This window comes from Amblyraja radiata, chromosome 3 (assembly GCF_010909765.2).
Source record: "Amblyraja radiata isolate CabotCenter1 chromosome 3, sAmbRad1.1.pri, whole genome shotgun sequence".
In the NCBI taxonomy this organism is placed as follows: Eukaryota; Metazoa; Chordata; class Chondrichthyes; order Rajiformes; family Rajidae; genus Amblyraja; species Amblyraja radiata.
The window spans coordinates 42,030,849-42,048,119 of NC_045958.1; the positions used below are offsets into that span (position 1 = coordinate 42,030,849).

At 43.5% G+C, this 17,271-nt stretch overlaps 1 protein-coding gene across 1 annotated transcript in view; it reads right to left on the reverse strand.

Moving 5' to 3' along the window:
- Positions 1–4,734: 4,734 nt before the first annotated feature.
- LOC116970962 (fructose-1,6-bisphosphatase 1-like) overlaps positions 4,735–17,271 on the reverse strand; it is a 29,471-nt gene continuing 16,934 nt past the window's right edge. The window contains exons 3-8 of the mRNA XM_033017702.1: positions 15,695–15,860; positions 14,890–14,982; positions 13,403–13,543; positions 9,347–9,484; positions 9,142–9,261; positions 4,735–5,182 (exon numbers count right to left, since the gene is read on the reverse strand). Of these exons, the coding sequence (XP_032873593.1) occupies positions 4,988–5,182; positions 9,142–9,261; positions 9,347–9,484; positions 13,403–13,543; positions 14,890–14,982; positions 15,695–15,860 (853 nt within the window). The 3' untranslated portion in view covers positions 4,735–4,987. The remainder of the gene's footprint in view (positions 5,183–9,141; positions 9,262–9,346; positions 9,485–13,402; positions 13,544–14,889; positions 14,983–15,694; positions 15,861–17,271) is intronic.

Below are 17,271 nucleotides of genomic sequence, written 5' to 3' on the forward strand. Positions count from 1 at the left end.
AAATGGAACAGCTGTTTGAAATGTTCAAGACTGAAGTCAGTCAGATGTCAGGCTCAAGCATGCTTTTTAGACAGACATGGCGTGCGCAAATGATTGACAAAAGAGAAAGGTTTTAGACATTGTCAAATTTGATATTGATTCGGGATCTTTCACTGAAATTCTGTATTGTTCATTATGTAGATGTTGAATTTACAAGTGTGCATAACTAACATATCTTTGTTTTGATGTGCAGCAAGAGTTAACGTGAGCTTTAATATAAGCTTTATATTAATATGAGCTTTAATATAAGGTACTTTGAGCAGAACAATTCCAAGAGTCAGAAGATGTAGCTACTCCAGGGGTGAGATCATTGAAAGACTACAACTTATGGTATGCTTTGAAAGGTCATGATCTTTTTCACTGTGTCATGAGTGCAGAAGTTAACCTGGCATTTGAAAGGAAATCATCCTGAGTGAAAATGCCAGAGTTCTACAGTGACAGACTGGAAAACCTTTCACTGTAACTGTATCTGGGGGAAATACTTAGGTAAGTGATATGCAATCACCATAGAGAGCTACCGAAGAACCCAGGCTGAAACCTGTATGGGAGCTGGAAAGTAGAGTGTTCTCCCACCTCCCTCTGGGGAGTGGATCTGTGGCCACTGTAGGTGGAGCCCAATGTGTGAGCAGTGGCTTCAGATCAGGCTCCACTCCCACAATGCAGCCAAGTGCCATCTCCTATAATAATAATAATAATAAATTTTATTTATGGGCGCCTTTCAAGAGTCTCAAGGACACCTTACAAAAATTTAGCAGGTAGAGGAAAAACATGTAAGGGGAATGAAATAAATAGTAGAGACATGACTAGTACACAAAGTAAAGACAGAATACAATTCAAAACACAATATGAGGCAATTAATGCACAGATGAAAAGGGAGGGGGACGTGGGGCTAAGGATAGGCAGAGGTGAAGAGATGGGTCTTGAGGAGGGACTGGAAGATGGTGAGGGACACGGAATTGCGGATCAGTTGGGGGAGGGAGTTCCAGAGCCTGGGAGCTGCCCTGGAGAAGGCTCTGTCCCCAAAACTGTGGAGGTTGGACTTGTGGATGGAGAGGAGACCGGCTGATGTGGATCTGAGGGACCGTGAGGGTTGGTCGGGGGAGAGGAGGTCAGTGAGATATGGGGGGGCCAGATGGTGGAGGGCTTTGTAGGTGAGGATCAGGATTTTGTAGGTGATCCGGTGGGAGATGGGAAGCCAGTGAAGTTGTTTGAGGACTGGAGTGATGTGATGCCAGGATTTGGTGTGGGTGATGAGTCGGGCGGCTGCGTTCTGGACCAGTTGGAGTCGGTTGATGTAGGTGGAGCTGATGCCAAGGAGAAGTGAGTTGCAATAGTCCAGTCGGGAGGAGATGAAGGCATGGATGAGTCTTTCAGCAGCGGGAGGTGTGAGAGAGGGTCTGAGTTTGGCGATGTTGCGGAGATGAAAGAAGGAGGTTTTAATGACATGGCGGATGTGAGGCTCAAGGGAGAGGGTGGAATCAAAGATCATGCCAAGGTTGCGGGCCTTGGGAGACAGTGGTGCCGTCGATGGTGAGAGTGGGGTTATTGATTTTGCTGAGTGTGGCTTTGGAGCCTATGAGGAGGAATTCTGTCTTATCGCTGTTGAGTTTGAGGAAGTTATGTTGCATCCAGGTTTTTATAGCTGACAAACAGGAGTTGATATGGGAGACGGGGGGGTTGTGGGGGGATTTGGTGCCGAGGTAGATCTGGGTGTCATCCTATCATCCATGGGCCTCCTGGATACTGGACCATGTGCAAGAAAACACCTTCTGGAGATACTACACCATCTCATTTTGTGCATTCAATTATTTGACCTTGGATTTCCATTTTACTGTATTTGACTGTATTTACCCATGGCTGCCAACTCCCACGCATTGAGCGTGTGAATCACGCATTTGACCAAATTCTCACGCGGAGCTGGGGCTGCCGAGTGTTTGCCGGGCTGGCAAGTCAGCTCCGGCCATGGAGCAGCCTCAGTGCAAGAGTACCGGGCCGTTGGAGGCGTCGGAAGCGTCGCTAATTGGTGTTATTTACAGACCCCCAAATAGTAGCCCAGATGTAGGATGTAAGTTGCAGCAGGAGTTAAAACTGGCACGTAACAAAGGTAATGCCACTGTGGTGATGGGGGATTTCAATATGCAGGAAGATTGGGAAAATCAGGTTGGTTCAGGACCCCAAGAAAGAGAGTTTGTAGAATGCCTCCGAGATGGATTCTTAGAGCAGCTTGTAATGGAGCTGACCAGAGAAAAGGCAATTCTGGATTTAGTGTTGTCCAATGATGGTCTGCATCCCAGTGTCCTCAGGGAGGTGGCACTAGAAATGGTGGACGCATTGGTGATCATTTTCCAATGTTTAATAAATTCAGGATCAGTTCCTGTGGATTGGAGGATAGCTAATGTTATCCCATTTTTCAAGAAAGGAGCGAGAGAGAAAACGGGGAATTACAGACCAGTTAGCCTGACTTCGGTGGTGGGAAAGATGCTGGAGTCAATTATTAAAGAGGTAATAATGGGGCATTTGGATAGCAGTAAAAGGATTAGTCCAAGTCAACATGGATTTATGAAAGGGAAATCATGTTTGACTAATCTTCTGGAATTTTTTGAGGGTTTGACAAGTAAAATGGATGAAGGGGTGCCAGTGGATGTAGTGTATCTAGACTTTCAGAAAGCCTTTGATAAGGTCCCGCACGGGAGACTGGTGACTAAAATTAGAGCACATTGTATTGGGGGTAGGGTGTTGACATGGATAGAAAATTGGTTGGCAGAATGGCAGGCAGTGGCGAGTGGAGTGCCGCAAGGCTCGGTGTTGGGGCCGCAACTGTTTACCATATATATTAATGATTTGGAAGAGGGAATTAAGAGCAATGCTAGCAAGTTTGCGGATGTCACAAAGCTGGGTGGCAGTGTGAACTGTGAAGAGGATGTTAGGAGGTTGCAGGGTGACCTGGACAGGTTGAGTGGGCAGATGCGTGGCAGATGCAGTATAATATAGATAAATGTGAGGTTATCCACTTTGGTGGCAAAAACAAGGGGGCAGGTTATTATCTCAATGGGGTTAGGTTAGGTAAGGAGGAGGTACAGCGAGACCTGGGTGCCCTTGTACACCGATCACTGAAAGTTGGCGTGCAGGTACAGCAGGCAGTGAAGAAAGCTAATGGAATGTTGGCCTTCATAACAAGAGGATTTCAGTATAGGAGTAAAGGGCCTGTCCCACGGGCACGCGACCTGCATGCGGCAAGCGCGACCTAAAGGGCTGGTCCCACCAGCATGCTCCTGCATGCGGCAAGCGCGACCTAACGTGGTCGCTCAAGCCATAAGGCCTCGCGTGGCCGGTCCCACTTAGATCGCCGGAGCCGTATGGAGTTGTGCGGAGCTGGTCCCGACATCGCGCGGGGCTCCGAAAAACTGACCGTGTTTAAAAATTCCGCGCGGCAACGGCCAGCCGGCCCGCAGCCGCCTCGACGTCGTGTCACTCACTCGACCTGTGCGCGGTCCCTCTTCTGGTTTGGTCGCGCTTGCCGCATGCCGTACGGCTCAAGCGACCAGGTTAGCTCGCGCTTGCCGCATGCAGGCGCATGCTGGTGGGACCGGCCCTTTAGGTCGCGCTTGCCGCATGCAGGTCGCATGCCCGTGGGACAGGCCCTTAAATAGGTTCTTCTGCAGTTGTATAGGGCTCTGTTGAGACCACATCTGGAGTATTGTGTACAGTTTTGGTCTCCTAATTTGAGGAAGGACATCCTTGTGATTGAGGCAGTGCACGTAGGTTCACGAGATTGATCCCTGGGATGGCGGGACTGTCATATGAGGAAAGATTGAAAAGACTAGGCTTGTATTCACTGGAGTTTAGAAGGATGAGGGGGCATCTTATAGAAACATATAAAATTATAAAAGGACTGCACAAGCTAGATGCAGGAAAATGTTCCCAATGTTGGGCGAGTCCAGAACCAGGGGCCACAGTCTTAGAATAAAGGGGAGGTCATTTAAAACTGAGGTGAGAAAAACTTTTTCACCCTGAGAGTTGTGAATTTATGGAATTCCCTGCCACAGATGGCAGTGCAGGCCAAATCACTGGATGGATTTAAGAGAGAGTTAGATAGGGCTCTAGGGGCTAGTGCAGTCAAGGGATATGGGGAGAAGGCAGGCACAGGTTATTGATAGGGGACGATCAGCCATGATCACAATGAATGGCGGTGCTGGCTCAAAGGGCCGAATGGCCTCCTCCTGCACCTATTTTCTATGTTTCTATATTAAGTGTAGATTCCTTGTAGCCTCAGCATGTTCTCCAAGAATGCTGGGAACAGTCAGCAGGTCAGGCAGCACTTGTGGTGTGAGATAAAGGAAAGGGTCTTTGACCATTGGACGTTTTGCCCCATCACAGATGTTACCTGACTTGCTGAGTACTGCCAGATCTTTGTTTTTATTTCAAATTTCCAGCATCTGCAGTTTTGTGGTGATCATACTTTATGACCCAAACCAAATTCCACAGTATGCACTTACCAAAACATACTGAGGCACTTATAAAAAGTTTGCAACTGCTGGAAGTTAGCACGCATATTACTGTGTTGGAATATTGAACTAAACTTAAAATTATTTGTTACTGTCTGTTATTCTGTAATTTTCTCCACTCAATTAACAAAGGTAATATATATTTTCACTCAAACTACAGAAATAGGAAATAAAGAGAAGTGGACTGGAGGGGTAAGTGATCAAGTTTATTTTTAATCCTTCATTGATCTATGTTGTATAGGTGTTGTTGTGCACCATTTGTTACATAAAGACACACAAAAACTAGGCTGAGCCAAACGCACTAGATTGATAACTCTAAGGATCGGAATCACTTTATTAATGATATGATTTGGATCATCAAGTTGGAATGTTACTTTGCATGGAAGAAATGAACAATCTTTGGTCCAGGTTTTTCTTTACAGTTTGCGATTCATATTCCACTGTTATATGATTTTGGCACATCGTTTTACATGTTCGAGGTACTCTAGAACATCATCTGTGGATCCCAGTACAATTGGTTCCCTCTGGTGAATGGATTCAGGTACAATGTCCAGCACATTCTTCGTACCTGTGGTGGCCATACCTCCTGCCTGCTCTATGATGTACGCCATGGGATTGCCCTCGTACAAAAGTCGAAGCTAAAATAGAGAATTCAGGAATTAGTTTAAGAAGTAAAAGTTTTTTTTTAAGTTCTTTCCCCTCCCACTCATCAGGAACAAGGCCAGAGTATTAGGATAGCCCTATTCAGGATCTGATCCGAAGGACCCTGATCTGAAACATAGAAAATAGGTGCAGGAGTAGGCCATTCGGCCCTTCGAGCCTGCACCGCCATTCAATATGATCATGGCTGATCATCCAACTCAGTATCCTGTACCTGTCTTCTCTCCATACTTCCCTTTAGCCACAAGGGCATGGAGAAACATCACCATGGAGGACATGGAGAAACATCACCTCTCCATGTCCTCCAGGGATGCTGCCTGACCCGCTGACTTACTGCAACATTTTGTGTTTTTCCTTTGTAAACCAGCATCTGCAGTTCCTTGATTCTACTTTTCCCAACATTGGTCACTGAGCGGTGACCTGTCTGGCTGATTTTTGTCCTCATAAGTTCAGTATCTTGGCTCTGTCGTTTGATCAGTTAACATTGCGGAGGCGAGATACGTTGGTTAGAGAACTTCACTACAATGAAGTAATATCCAAACAGATACACTAGAGACTGCTGATGCTGAAATCTTAAACAAAAACTCAAGTGCTGGAAGAACTCAGTGAGTCAGGAAGCACCTGTGGAGAAATGAATAGACAGTATTTCAGGTCAGAACTCTTCTTCTGACTGAAGACATGCTGACAGGCTCCCGGTTGCTTACCATTTTAATTCCCCTTCCCTTTTTCATATCGATCTTTCTGTGCTTGGCCACCTGCATTGCTAGAGTGAGGCAAACTGGAAGATCTGCTTGGGTAGCCCACAACCCAGTGGTATGAACTATGAATTTTCTAATATCAAGGAAACCCTCTGACCCTCCTTTTCACTCCCCACCCCATGGTGCACACACCTTTCTCCTGCCAACCTGATCCGTTTCTGCTCTTCCTTCCATTTATCTCCTACCCCTCCCTTCTCCGAGTCCCCCAATTCCCACGTATCCGTCCGCTTTCCCATCTCTCCCTCCTGATTTACATTTCACTCCACTTCTTCCTTCCTTATCTGCCAACCTTTTGTCTCCATTTTACTTAGAATAGAATAGAATAGCCTTTTATTGTCATCCAGACCGAAGTCTGAACGAAATTTAAGCAGTCATACATATAATACAATACAATAAAAAACAACAATAAACACATATTAACATCCACCACAGTGAGTCTACCCAGCATCTCCTCACTGTGATGGAGGCAAAAGTCTTAGGGCTGCAGTCTCTTCCCTCCTCTTCTCCTTCTGCGCTGAGGCGATACCCCACCGGGCGTTGTTAAAACCTGTCCTCGCGGCTCAAACACCGCGGCCCGGGGTAGTCGAAGCTGCCGCTCACCAGACCTGCTGACGCAGCCGCTGGCCCGCGGCCGAACCCCCGGTCTCAGGCCACCGCCACCAGAACTGCCGTCCCAGCCCCCGGAGCATCGTTCCAGCCCCGAGCCGGATCGCCCTCACGTGAGTACTGCCACCGTCTCAGCCTCGCGCCAGGCCGCCGCTCCTCCCTCGCGCCAGGCCGCCCCGACCGGGCACCGCTCCTCCCTCAGGCTGGGCCGCCCCGACCGGGCGCCGCTCCTCCCTCGGGCTGGGAACGCCGTACCTCCCCGAGCTCGGCTACTCCGACGGGAGCACCGTTCCTTCCTCGGGCCGGCCGTCACAGCCCCTCACGAAAGCCCTGTTCCAGCCCCGAGCCGGGCCGTCCTCACGGGAGCGAGCTCAGTGCGAGTCCTGGCGGGCTCTGCCTCCTGAGCCTCGAGGTCGCCAGCTCCGCCATTAGGCCTCAGCGCAGACGGAGGCAGAGAAGGGGAATACGACATAAAAGTCGCATTCCCCCGCAGGGAGAGACAGCAAGCCCCCTTTCAACCCCCCCCCCCCCAAAACACAAACTAAAAACCAAAACTAGACTAACCAAAACGAAAATAAACAACCCAAAAAACACAAAACAAACAGGACTGCCGGAGAGCCGCTGCAGCCAGAGCCGCGCCGCCTTTCTCGCTATTTCCACACATCTGCCATTCACCCTTCCTCGTCTGTTTCCACCTATCACTTGCCAGGCTATACCCCATCCTCCTCCTCATTTTCCAACTTTCTCCCCACTATTCAATTTGTCTGAAGAAGTCTCTCGACACAAAATGTTGTTAGTCCATCTTCCTCCACAGATGCTGCCTAGCCCATTGAGCTCTTCTAGCACTTTGTTTTCTCCTTAATATTAGAATGTGTTGGATTTTAAAATAGTAATTTCCAGGATTTGAGTATTGCTGACAAAACCAACATTTATTATCCGTGAGAAGGTGGTATTGGGTAACTTCTTGAACTGCTGCAGTCCATTAGGTGAAAGTACTTCCATGGTTGTTGGGAGGTAAGATCCAGGATTTAGACCCAGTGACGATGAGGGAGCGGCAATATGTTTCCAAATCAGGATGGTCTGTAACATGGAGAGGGAACATGTATGTGCTGGTGATTCCCTATCCTTGAACCCCTGGTCTTACTTGGTGGAAAATGTTGCATTTTTGGGAGATACCGACAGAGTGTCCTGGCTGAGTAACTACAGTGCATTTTGTAAACTGTATGTTCTGGAGCCACAGTGTGTTTATTATGGAGGGAATGTAGGTTTACGATAGTGGATGGACTGCGTTACTGCATCAAGGAAGCAGACTCAATAACATTTCTGTTGCAATATATATTTCAGGCTGGAGAATATGTTTTCGCTGGGAGTGCTGGGATGTCAGTGTTGCTGCTTTCCTGCTTCTATCCCCTCAATGTATCTTTGCTCTCTTCTGCCTCTTTATGTCTCTATCATTTTCTTCATTTGCTTTGGGTGCAAAGTGGTGAGTGGTTGGATACTCCAAAGTAAAGTCACAAATTACAGCTAGATACATTTGACCTAGCCTGTAGATCTGTATTTTTTGCCATCAAATTCAGCATGACTGTTGGCAATAATCCTGTCCCATGAACACACAACTCATCCACTTAATCCTGCATTGAAGGAACCCTACCTCGATGTTCATGTGCCCAATTTTAAACCTTTGCCACTAACAATTGAAGCCAAAGTGCAATTATTTATTGACCTAAGTTTGAGGACTTACAAATTCTTTCAAAGTAGACTCAATCTCAACCCAACACGTAAAGTCATTGGCACAATTCATGTTGGCTTGTGGTCAGTTAGATTTGGAACGGTGGTGTGGGAAAAATGTGGGTCGAATTTCTTTCTGATATTTATTGTACTTGCTTGTTTAATTTTCCATGAGATTTTGCACGGGAGACTGCCATTAGTAGGAGGTGGAAATGATGGCATGGGGCCCTCTACAGAACATCCAGAGCCAATGAGGATAGGGTAAAAAATAATGCATCTCCTGAACGATCATGAAATAAACAGTATTGAAGTTGACAGGCATGTCAGTAGGTACTGTGACTTCAATGTTAAATCACACAGAAAATAGAGATTAAGATTGGATTTAATGAAAAAATCCACATGCAATACTCTAGTTGTGTCCTCATGTTTCATACAGTTTGAGCTTGACATCCCTGCTCTTGCATTTTATGCATGCAGTCAATACAGACGATATGTTACTTACCTTCTTTATCATTGTGTTAAGCTGGCCTACTACCTCAGGGATCTATCTATAGGCTTGCACTCCTATTTATTACATAGAACAACATACTTGTCTGTCCTAAAATCCAGTACTAACTCTACCATTATTCAAATTCTGTGCTTACAATGCATATTTCAGTCAAGAACTCATTAAAGGAAAATGTACTAAAATGTTGCTTACAAGACATGCTTTATAAGAAACACATTAAGTAGTCAGAACACTAACCGACGTGTGTTGAAGGTCATATAAACAGTGTTTTCAAGTGAACTTTGAGCATGCTGAGGTTACTTTTGCAGAGCCACGGTTTGCTTGGTTCCAGTCTTACCTTTCCTTGGGGACTTTTTGTATTGGCTGGGTACAGAAAGATCCCTCCATACATCAGAGTCCTATGAACATCTGCTACCATGGAGCCAATATATCTTGCCCCGTAGGGAGCACTACCATCCTGTGGGTTAAAGATAGGTACAGTGGCTTACAGATAATAGAGACTGAATACTCTTTGTAAATAACTGCAATGTTCTTCGCCATACCTTTGGACATTTCTTTTGCTTGATGTACTCTAAAATTGCAGGATCAAAGTACTTCGAGTAGCCTTCGTTAATGCTGTAAATATTGCCTTTCTTCTTCATGGTCACATTCTTGTTGACCAAAATGAATTCACCAATAGCCTAGTTTCACGGGTATTAATTAAAATCAGTTACTTCAGTTTGAAGGATGGATTGACATCAGGAGACTCAGTAAAACCATTATAAAACATTTTAATCAATATGCTTTAAGTAAAGTCCAACAGGCAGCATTTCTATCCATATATATATACAGTGGCTTGCAAAAGTATTCATACCCCTTGAACTTTTCCACATTTTGTCACGTTACAACCACAAACGTAAATGTATTTTATTGGGATTGTATGTGATAGACCAACACAAAGTGGCGCATAATTGTGAAGTGGAAGGAAAATGATACATGGTTTTCAAATTTTTTTACAAATAAAAAACTGAAAAGTGTGGCGTGCAAAAGTATTCAGCCCCCTTTACTCTGATACCCCTAAATAAAATCCAGTGCAACCAATTGCCTTCAGAAGTCACCTAATTATTAAATAGAGTCCACTTGTGTGTAATCTAATCTCAGTATAAATACAGCTGTTCTGTGAAGGCCTCAGAGGTTTGTTAGAGAACATTAGTGAACAAACAGCATCATGAAGCCTAAGGAACACACCAGACAGGTCAGGGATAAAGTTGTGGAGAAGTTTAAAGCAGGGATAGGTCATAAAAAAATATCCCAAGCTTTGAACATCTCACGGAGCACTGTTCAATCCATCATCCGAAAATGGAAAGAGTATGGCACAACTGCAAACCTACCAAGACATGGCCGTCCACCTAAACTGACAGGTCGGGCAAGGAGAGCATTGATCAGAGAAGCAGCCAAGAGGCCCATGGTAACTCTGGAGGAGCTGCAGAGATCCACAGCTCAGGTGGGAGAATCTGTCCACAGGACAACTATTAGTCGTGCACTCCACAAATCGGGCCTTTATGGAGGAGTGACAAGAAGAAAGCCATTGTTGAAAAAAAGCCATAAGAAGTCCCGTTTGCAGTTTGTCACAAGCCATGTGGGGGACACAGCAAACATGTGGAGGAAGGTGCTCTGGTCAGATGAGACCAAAATTGAAGTTTTTGGCCTAAATGCAAAACGCTATGTGTGGCGGAAAACTAACACTGCACATCACCCTGAACACACCATCCCCACTGTGAAACACGGTGGTGGCAGCATCATGCTGTGGGGATGCTTTTCTTCAGCAGGGACAGGGAAGCTGGTCAGAGTTGATGGGAAGATGGATGGAGCCAAATACAGGGCAATCTTGGAAGAAAACCTGTTAAGAGTCTGCAAAAGACTTGAGACTGGGGCGGAGGTTCACCTCCCAGCAGGACAACGACCCTAAACATACAGCCAGAGCTACAATGGAATGGTTTATATCAAAGCATATTCATGTGTTAGAATGGCCCAGTCAAAGTCCAGACCTAAATCCAATTGAGAATCTCTGGCAAGACTTGAAAATTGCTGTTCACAGACGCTCTCCATCCAATCTGACTGAGCTTGAGCTATTTTGCAAAGAAGAATGGGCAAAAATTTCAGTCTCTAGATGTGCAAAGCTGGTAGAGACATACCGCAATAGACTTGCAGCTGTAATTGCAGCGAAAGGTGGTTCTACAAAGTATTGACTCAGGGGGGCTGAATACTTTTGCACGCCACACATTTCAGTTTTTTATTTGTAAAAAAATTTGAAAACCATGTATCATTTTCCTTCCACTTCACAATTATGCACCACTTTGTGTTGGTCTATCACATAAAATCCCAATAAAATACATTTAAGTTTGTGGTTGTAACGTGACAAAAAGTGGAAAAGTTCAAGGGGTATGAAAACTTTTGCAAGCCACTGTATATGTATAGAAAGGACAAGCAGCAATGATGGATGATTGGCCTGAATATAAAAGTTTTAGTTGCAAGAATTAGAATTGTAATTTTCAAGGTAGAATAGACATCCCATCAATAAAGGGACAATTAAAAGCATGCTGTTGTGTAAGAAAATGGTATAGGTAGCACTTGTGTGATCTGCAGTTCACACGTCCGTCCTCCTGGATGAGCAGACTGAACTTTAGCCCATTTGTTCATTTACTCCATGTAATCATTCACATGGAGACATGATAGTAAACAGAAATGGCTAACTTCATCAAAAATTAACAGTGATCCAAGGATTTTCTGGTGGCTAGCTAGTTGCAGGTCTGCAATCAATGACCATTTAAAATCTAACCATATATGGAAAAGATTAGCCTGGATTATAGTCTGAACAAAATTATTGGCACTGATTAATCATTCAGTAAAACCTTGCAAAGAATTGAATGAGGAATTTTGTTTTACATTGTAAGGGGTTATGGTCTGGAACCTAATGCCTGTAGGAATTAAGATTGATCAAGACATTTGTAAGGGAAGTTAATTTGTGAGACTGTGAGCATTTCAGGAGACAGGTGATGGTGCACATTAACTCCAGCCCAGATAGCCTTGATCCACTGCAGTTTGCCTACCATTGCAGCAAGCCCACAACAGACGCCCTATGCCTGGCACTACCCTCCATCTAGATAACAAGGGCACCAACGTCAGGCTCCTATTTATTGACTATAGTTCCACCTACAATGCCATAATCCCATCTAAATTCATCTCCAAACTTCTGGACCTAAGGGTCACCACCCCCCTCTGCCACTGGATCCTCAACTTTCTGACCCATAGACCACGATCAGTGATGTTTGGTGATAATATCTCCTTCACAATAATTCTCTACGTTGGTGCTCAGGATGTATCATCAGCCCCTTACTATATTCCCTGAACACGCACAATTCTGTGGCCAAATTTTGCTCCATCTCCATCTACAAGTTTGCAGATTTAGTGGCCCAGATCTTGAACAATGATGAGGCTTAGTACAGGAAGAAGATAGAGAGCTTAGTAGCATGGTGTCAAGCCAACAATTACTCCCTCAGTGTCACTGAGACGAAGGACCTGGTTACTGACTTCAGGAAGCTAGGTGGAATACATCGCCCAATCGGCATCAATGTTGCCAAAGTGGAAATGATTGAGAGCTTCAAGCTCCTAGGTGTAAATATTATCAACCACCTATGCTGGGACAACCTTATTGAAGCCATGGCCAATAAAAGAACACCAACACCTTTACTTCCTCAACGACTCTTACCAATTTCTACAGACACATCGTAGAAAGCATACCATTGGGTTGCATCACAGCTTGGTTTGGGAGCTACTCTGCCCAAGACTGCAAGAAACTGCAGAGAGTTGTGGATGTGGCCCAGTCCATCACCCAGACCAGACTCGTTACCATAACTCCATCTACACTTCTGCTGCCTCGGGAAGGCGGCCAACATAATCAAAGATTTTTTCCACCTTGGTCATTCCTTCTCCCCACTTCCATCAGACAGTAGATACAAAAGCTTGAAAGTACATGCCACCAAACTCAGGAACAGTTTCTTCCACTCCGTCATCAGAATTATTAACAATCCTTCCATAAGCTACAGTTCCAATTTTCCAACCTTCCTCATTGGGACATTTAATTTTTTCTCTGGAACTGTAACAGCTTTACTGCTGAACAACTCTGGAACATTTTTCTTCTCTCTACCTGTTATACTTGTGTAGGGCTTGATTGTATAGTAGTGCCTGATTTGATTGAATAGCACAGGAACAAAAGCTTTTCACTGTATCTCGGTGCAAGTGATGATAATACACCAAACCAAACTTCTAAAAAATGAGTCAAGGAATAGGATTGACAGGATTGCACTACCTGTACAATCTGTACAAGTAGCCAGTACAAACCCAATGGGCTGAATTATCTTCTTCTGTGCTGGTTAGTGGATTGCCATGGAATTTTCCTTATCCATGGGTGGAAAATCAATCCAAATATGATTACATGATATGGGGGGAAGGGTGACCTCAATTTAATTTAATAGATTTATGAATCACAAATAGATTTTATGGAATAGTTTGTTTTGACTATTGTTGCTTTCACAACAAAAGGCAGGTTATGTTCTTACTGGATCCAGCATGAAGCAGTTCACTCCCTTTCCTGCAGAAAATACCAGCATGGTGGCACTGCCATACAATGCGTAACCCGCTGCCACGATGTTACGACCCGGCTGCAAAGCATCTTTCTCATTTGGTTCGCCTTCAGTTGTCTAAATATACAAAAAGGACAGAAGTTACCAGCTTCATCCATTAAAGGAAAGTACACAATGCATTCTAATAAAAGTGCATTAGAGTTTTGTTGAGCTTAGTTTAGAGATACAGCCCGGAAACAGGCCCTTCGATCCACCGAGTCCGCAAAGACCAGCAATTCCCGCACAATAACACTATCCTAAACCCACTCGGGACAATTTACAATTTTACCTAGTCAATTAGTGTACAAACCTGTGCATCAATATTTCCCTCTATTTAGATTTTGGTAATTGGAATGTCTACCCTAAAACAATCAATGGTCTGAACAGAGGCAAACATTTGCCTTGCTTATTGGACCCACTGTCAGATCTGGCCATAATCAGATTTAAACAATGGCTGAGAGAACATCCTCAGCATTTTACACTTTTGAAGATGCCACATCAAATTTATTTTCCAACCAGCTCATTTTGATAAATTTACTTAATGCTCCAATTTTACATGGTTATATTAGTATCGTATGTAATTGTAATTAAATGTTTTTCAATATGCAATTCAGTATTTTTATTTTTGGCTCTCCCTGTGTCTTGGCTAATAATGTAATAAATCCATGGAATTTGAGAACATTTTTTTTACAGTCTCACAATATGAAACATTGTTGCTCAAGAAACCCATCTAAACTAATGTGCCGTGATATAAAAATTATCTTGGCTCCCATTAACTGCTTGGAAGTGATTTTTTAATGTGTCAATCGAGTTTTGCTTTGTATCCAAAATGCAAATGGACCTGGTGAGGTTTTACATTTGTTGGTCCACCTCAGCTGATAAAATAGTTTTCCAGGATTGGCATAATTGTAAATTGACCAGCCTGTGACCATCCTTACACGACTTCCACCCCAATACCATGCCACCCTAATGCAATAAGTAAAATATCCATAAACCATAATAAATATTCCAGTCAGCAATAAAAAACAGACAAAGCCCTGGAGTAACTCAGCAGGTCAGGCAACATCTCTTTAAAACCAGGCTCACCAGGCTTTGACCTGCTCCTGCTCCTCCTCTCTTCCAGCTTTCTCCCCCTTTCCCAACACGTCCAATCTGAAGAAGGGTCCCAGCCTGAAACGTCACCTATCCATGTTCTCCAGAAATGCCGGCAGTTATTCCAGCACTTTGTGTGTTATTTGTAAACCAGAATCTGCAGTTCCTTGTATCACCAGTCAGTAATATGCCTGGAATGGCCTGGTGGCAATCACATCTGACACCGCTGAAGTGAATATATTCATTTAAAAAAAAACTAATTTTGCTCACATATGACTTTTTATTGAAAAGACAATATGAAAGAATTCAAGTCATGGTAATAAAAAACGTACCTTTTTATAAATAGAAAAAATTGTTCCTATGGCACCAAGACAGTCAATATTGGAAGAGCCATCTAGTGGATCAAAGCAGACAATGTACTTTCCCTGAAAAGTAAGAATATATTTGTCAATGCTCCAATGTCATTCCCTCCCAATATACTTTGCATGGCAAGAAAATTATTATCTAAATTATGCTACAGTTTTGACATTATGCCACATTATGCCCTGGGGAGTTCCTCCAACACCTTCTCAAGAGCAAATTAGGGGTGAGCAATAAATGCTGGTCTCGCCAGCAACTCCCACATTCAAAAGAATGACTCACACCCCTTGAGCTATCACTGACTTTCCACATACCTAGCCTAATAGCCATGGGATCAACAGGCACCGTCACTGAGATGAGCAAAGACAACAGAGAATAAAATAATATAATCCCCAACCTCTGATGCAATTTCCCACACACCATTCATGAGGTTAAATGCCCTAGCCTAAAAACACCAGTAATTTACGCAATGCATTACTACATTTGCATCCGGATTTAAAAGAGGTATGTGATAGTTTGTATTGAACACTGTATTCATCTGAAACAAATCAGGTTTAAACACCAGCTGACAATAACGTGCTACTGGACAGCACAATGAACATGTTGCAAACCCACACAAAAGCAGCAAATTATTTACAATTAGATGGTTGAAACAGCAAATTATTTAAAATGCATGCTGTATTAATATACAATTTAAAATAATACATTTGTGCTTTATCCAAATATGATAGCCATTTCTTCAATTTTAAAGAATAAAAGGAATTCCTTTAAACTGACCCGTGTGTCTGGATCCACAATGACGGCATTTTTTTCTTCTTCCGATACAAGGACGCATGTACTGAAGGAGGATATTAACATGTTTACTACCATGTCGTTAGAAAGTATATCGAGCTTCTTCACCTGATCGCCTGTTACATTGATTTTGCTTCCGGAAAGTCCATATCTAGAAAATGAGTTGGGTATTAGTGCCAGTGTACATTCTTTACCTTGGATAAATTGAAATATTTGTTGTGCATAGACATTACAGAAAATTGATGTTCATCTAATTCATAGTTTTTCATATTGTGTCAAATAGTGCTGTCTATGCTATTCCAGAGAGAAGTTTCAATTTTCATCCAATTGCACCACTTGGACTTGCATTAACCCATTGTAAGCTGAGGGCTTTTGTGGAGACCAGTGGTGGTATCCTGCCTTGCTGGAATTTCTTATGTTGATTTTATGTTGTTTCCGCAGGCTGACCTCGGAAAACATAATCTCAGCTAAATGGGACAGCTACTCGGAATTGAGATCGCGAAACACAGAGGGTTGTAATTCTTTGGAATTCTCCTGCTTATGGAATGGTATACGTTCGGTCATGGAGCACATTCAAGGCTGAATTTGACAATTTAGGACATTAAACAAATTAGAGGAACTAGGGGGTCAACTGGCAAAATGCTTGAGGCACTTTGATTGCCTGTAATCTTACTAAATAGTGGAGCAGGCTCAAGGTGCTGAGTGACTGATTCCTTTCTCCAGTTTCATTTTAGGCTAAACAGTAATAAAGAAATATATATATATTTTTTTCATTTGCACAGCTTCCAGCAGTCCTGTTAGTTGTGCCGCAGTGGTCTCAGCAGTAGATGGCACATGCAAGCTGCACCGTCACTTGACATTTTGGGTCCTACGACTAACCTGGGATCCAAATTTGCACAGTTAAAGACGTTTTCCTCAGGTCACGATCTGGATTGCCAAACAATTCATCTAGACAAATTTCCCACTACATTTCCAAAGCAGATTAAATATGATAATTTGAAGGTTGAAAGTTAATGTTATGCACAAAGCAGGTGGTGATAAATTGATTTTTTTCCTCTGTACAGAAAATTGTCACACAAAATACTCCTATCTGCTGCATTACTTCAAAGCATTGCACACAGCTGGGCAGAAACCTTTCATTGGGCTGATAATGGGGGTTGTTCAGGCAGGTAAGAACGGAACATTTGAGGATAAGCAGTAATATTATTCATCTGAAGTGAAAATCGCAAGTGTATGATGGGCCATCGACATTGCTTTGGCCATCGACATTCGAGAGGCCATCGACATCGTCCATCACTTGCCTCATTATAACAAGCTGACTGAATGGGATTCAAAATTTAAATTTAACCAACTAAAAATATATTTTAGACTGCTGCAGAGATTATTTGCTAGGTTTGATGCGTACCTTCTATCAGCATTTGCAATTTTCTGCCTCCTTTTCAGTTAATGAGAATGATCCTGGCCCTTGGAAGTCAAAAACAATGCTCTACCCAGCTTGCACTGCTGCAAGCCCAGACCAAAAATAACCCATGTGTTCCTTGTACTGAAATTTGAATTCTAAA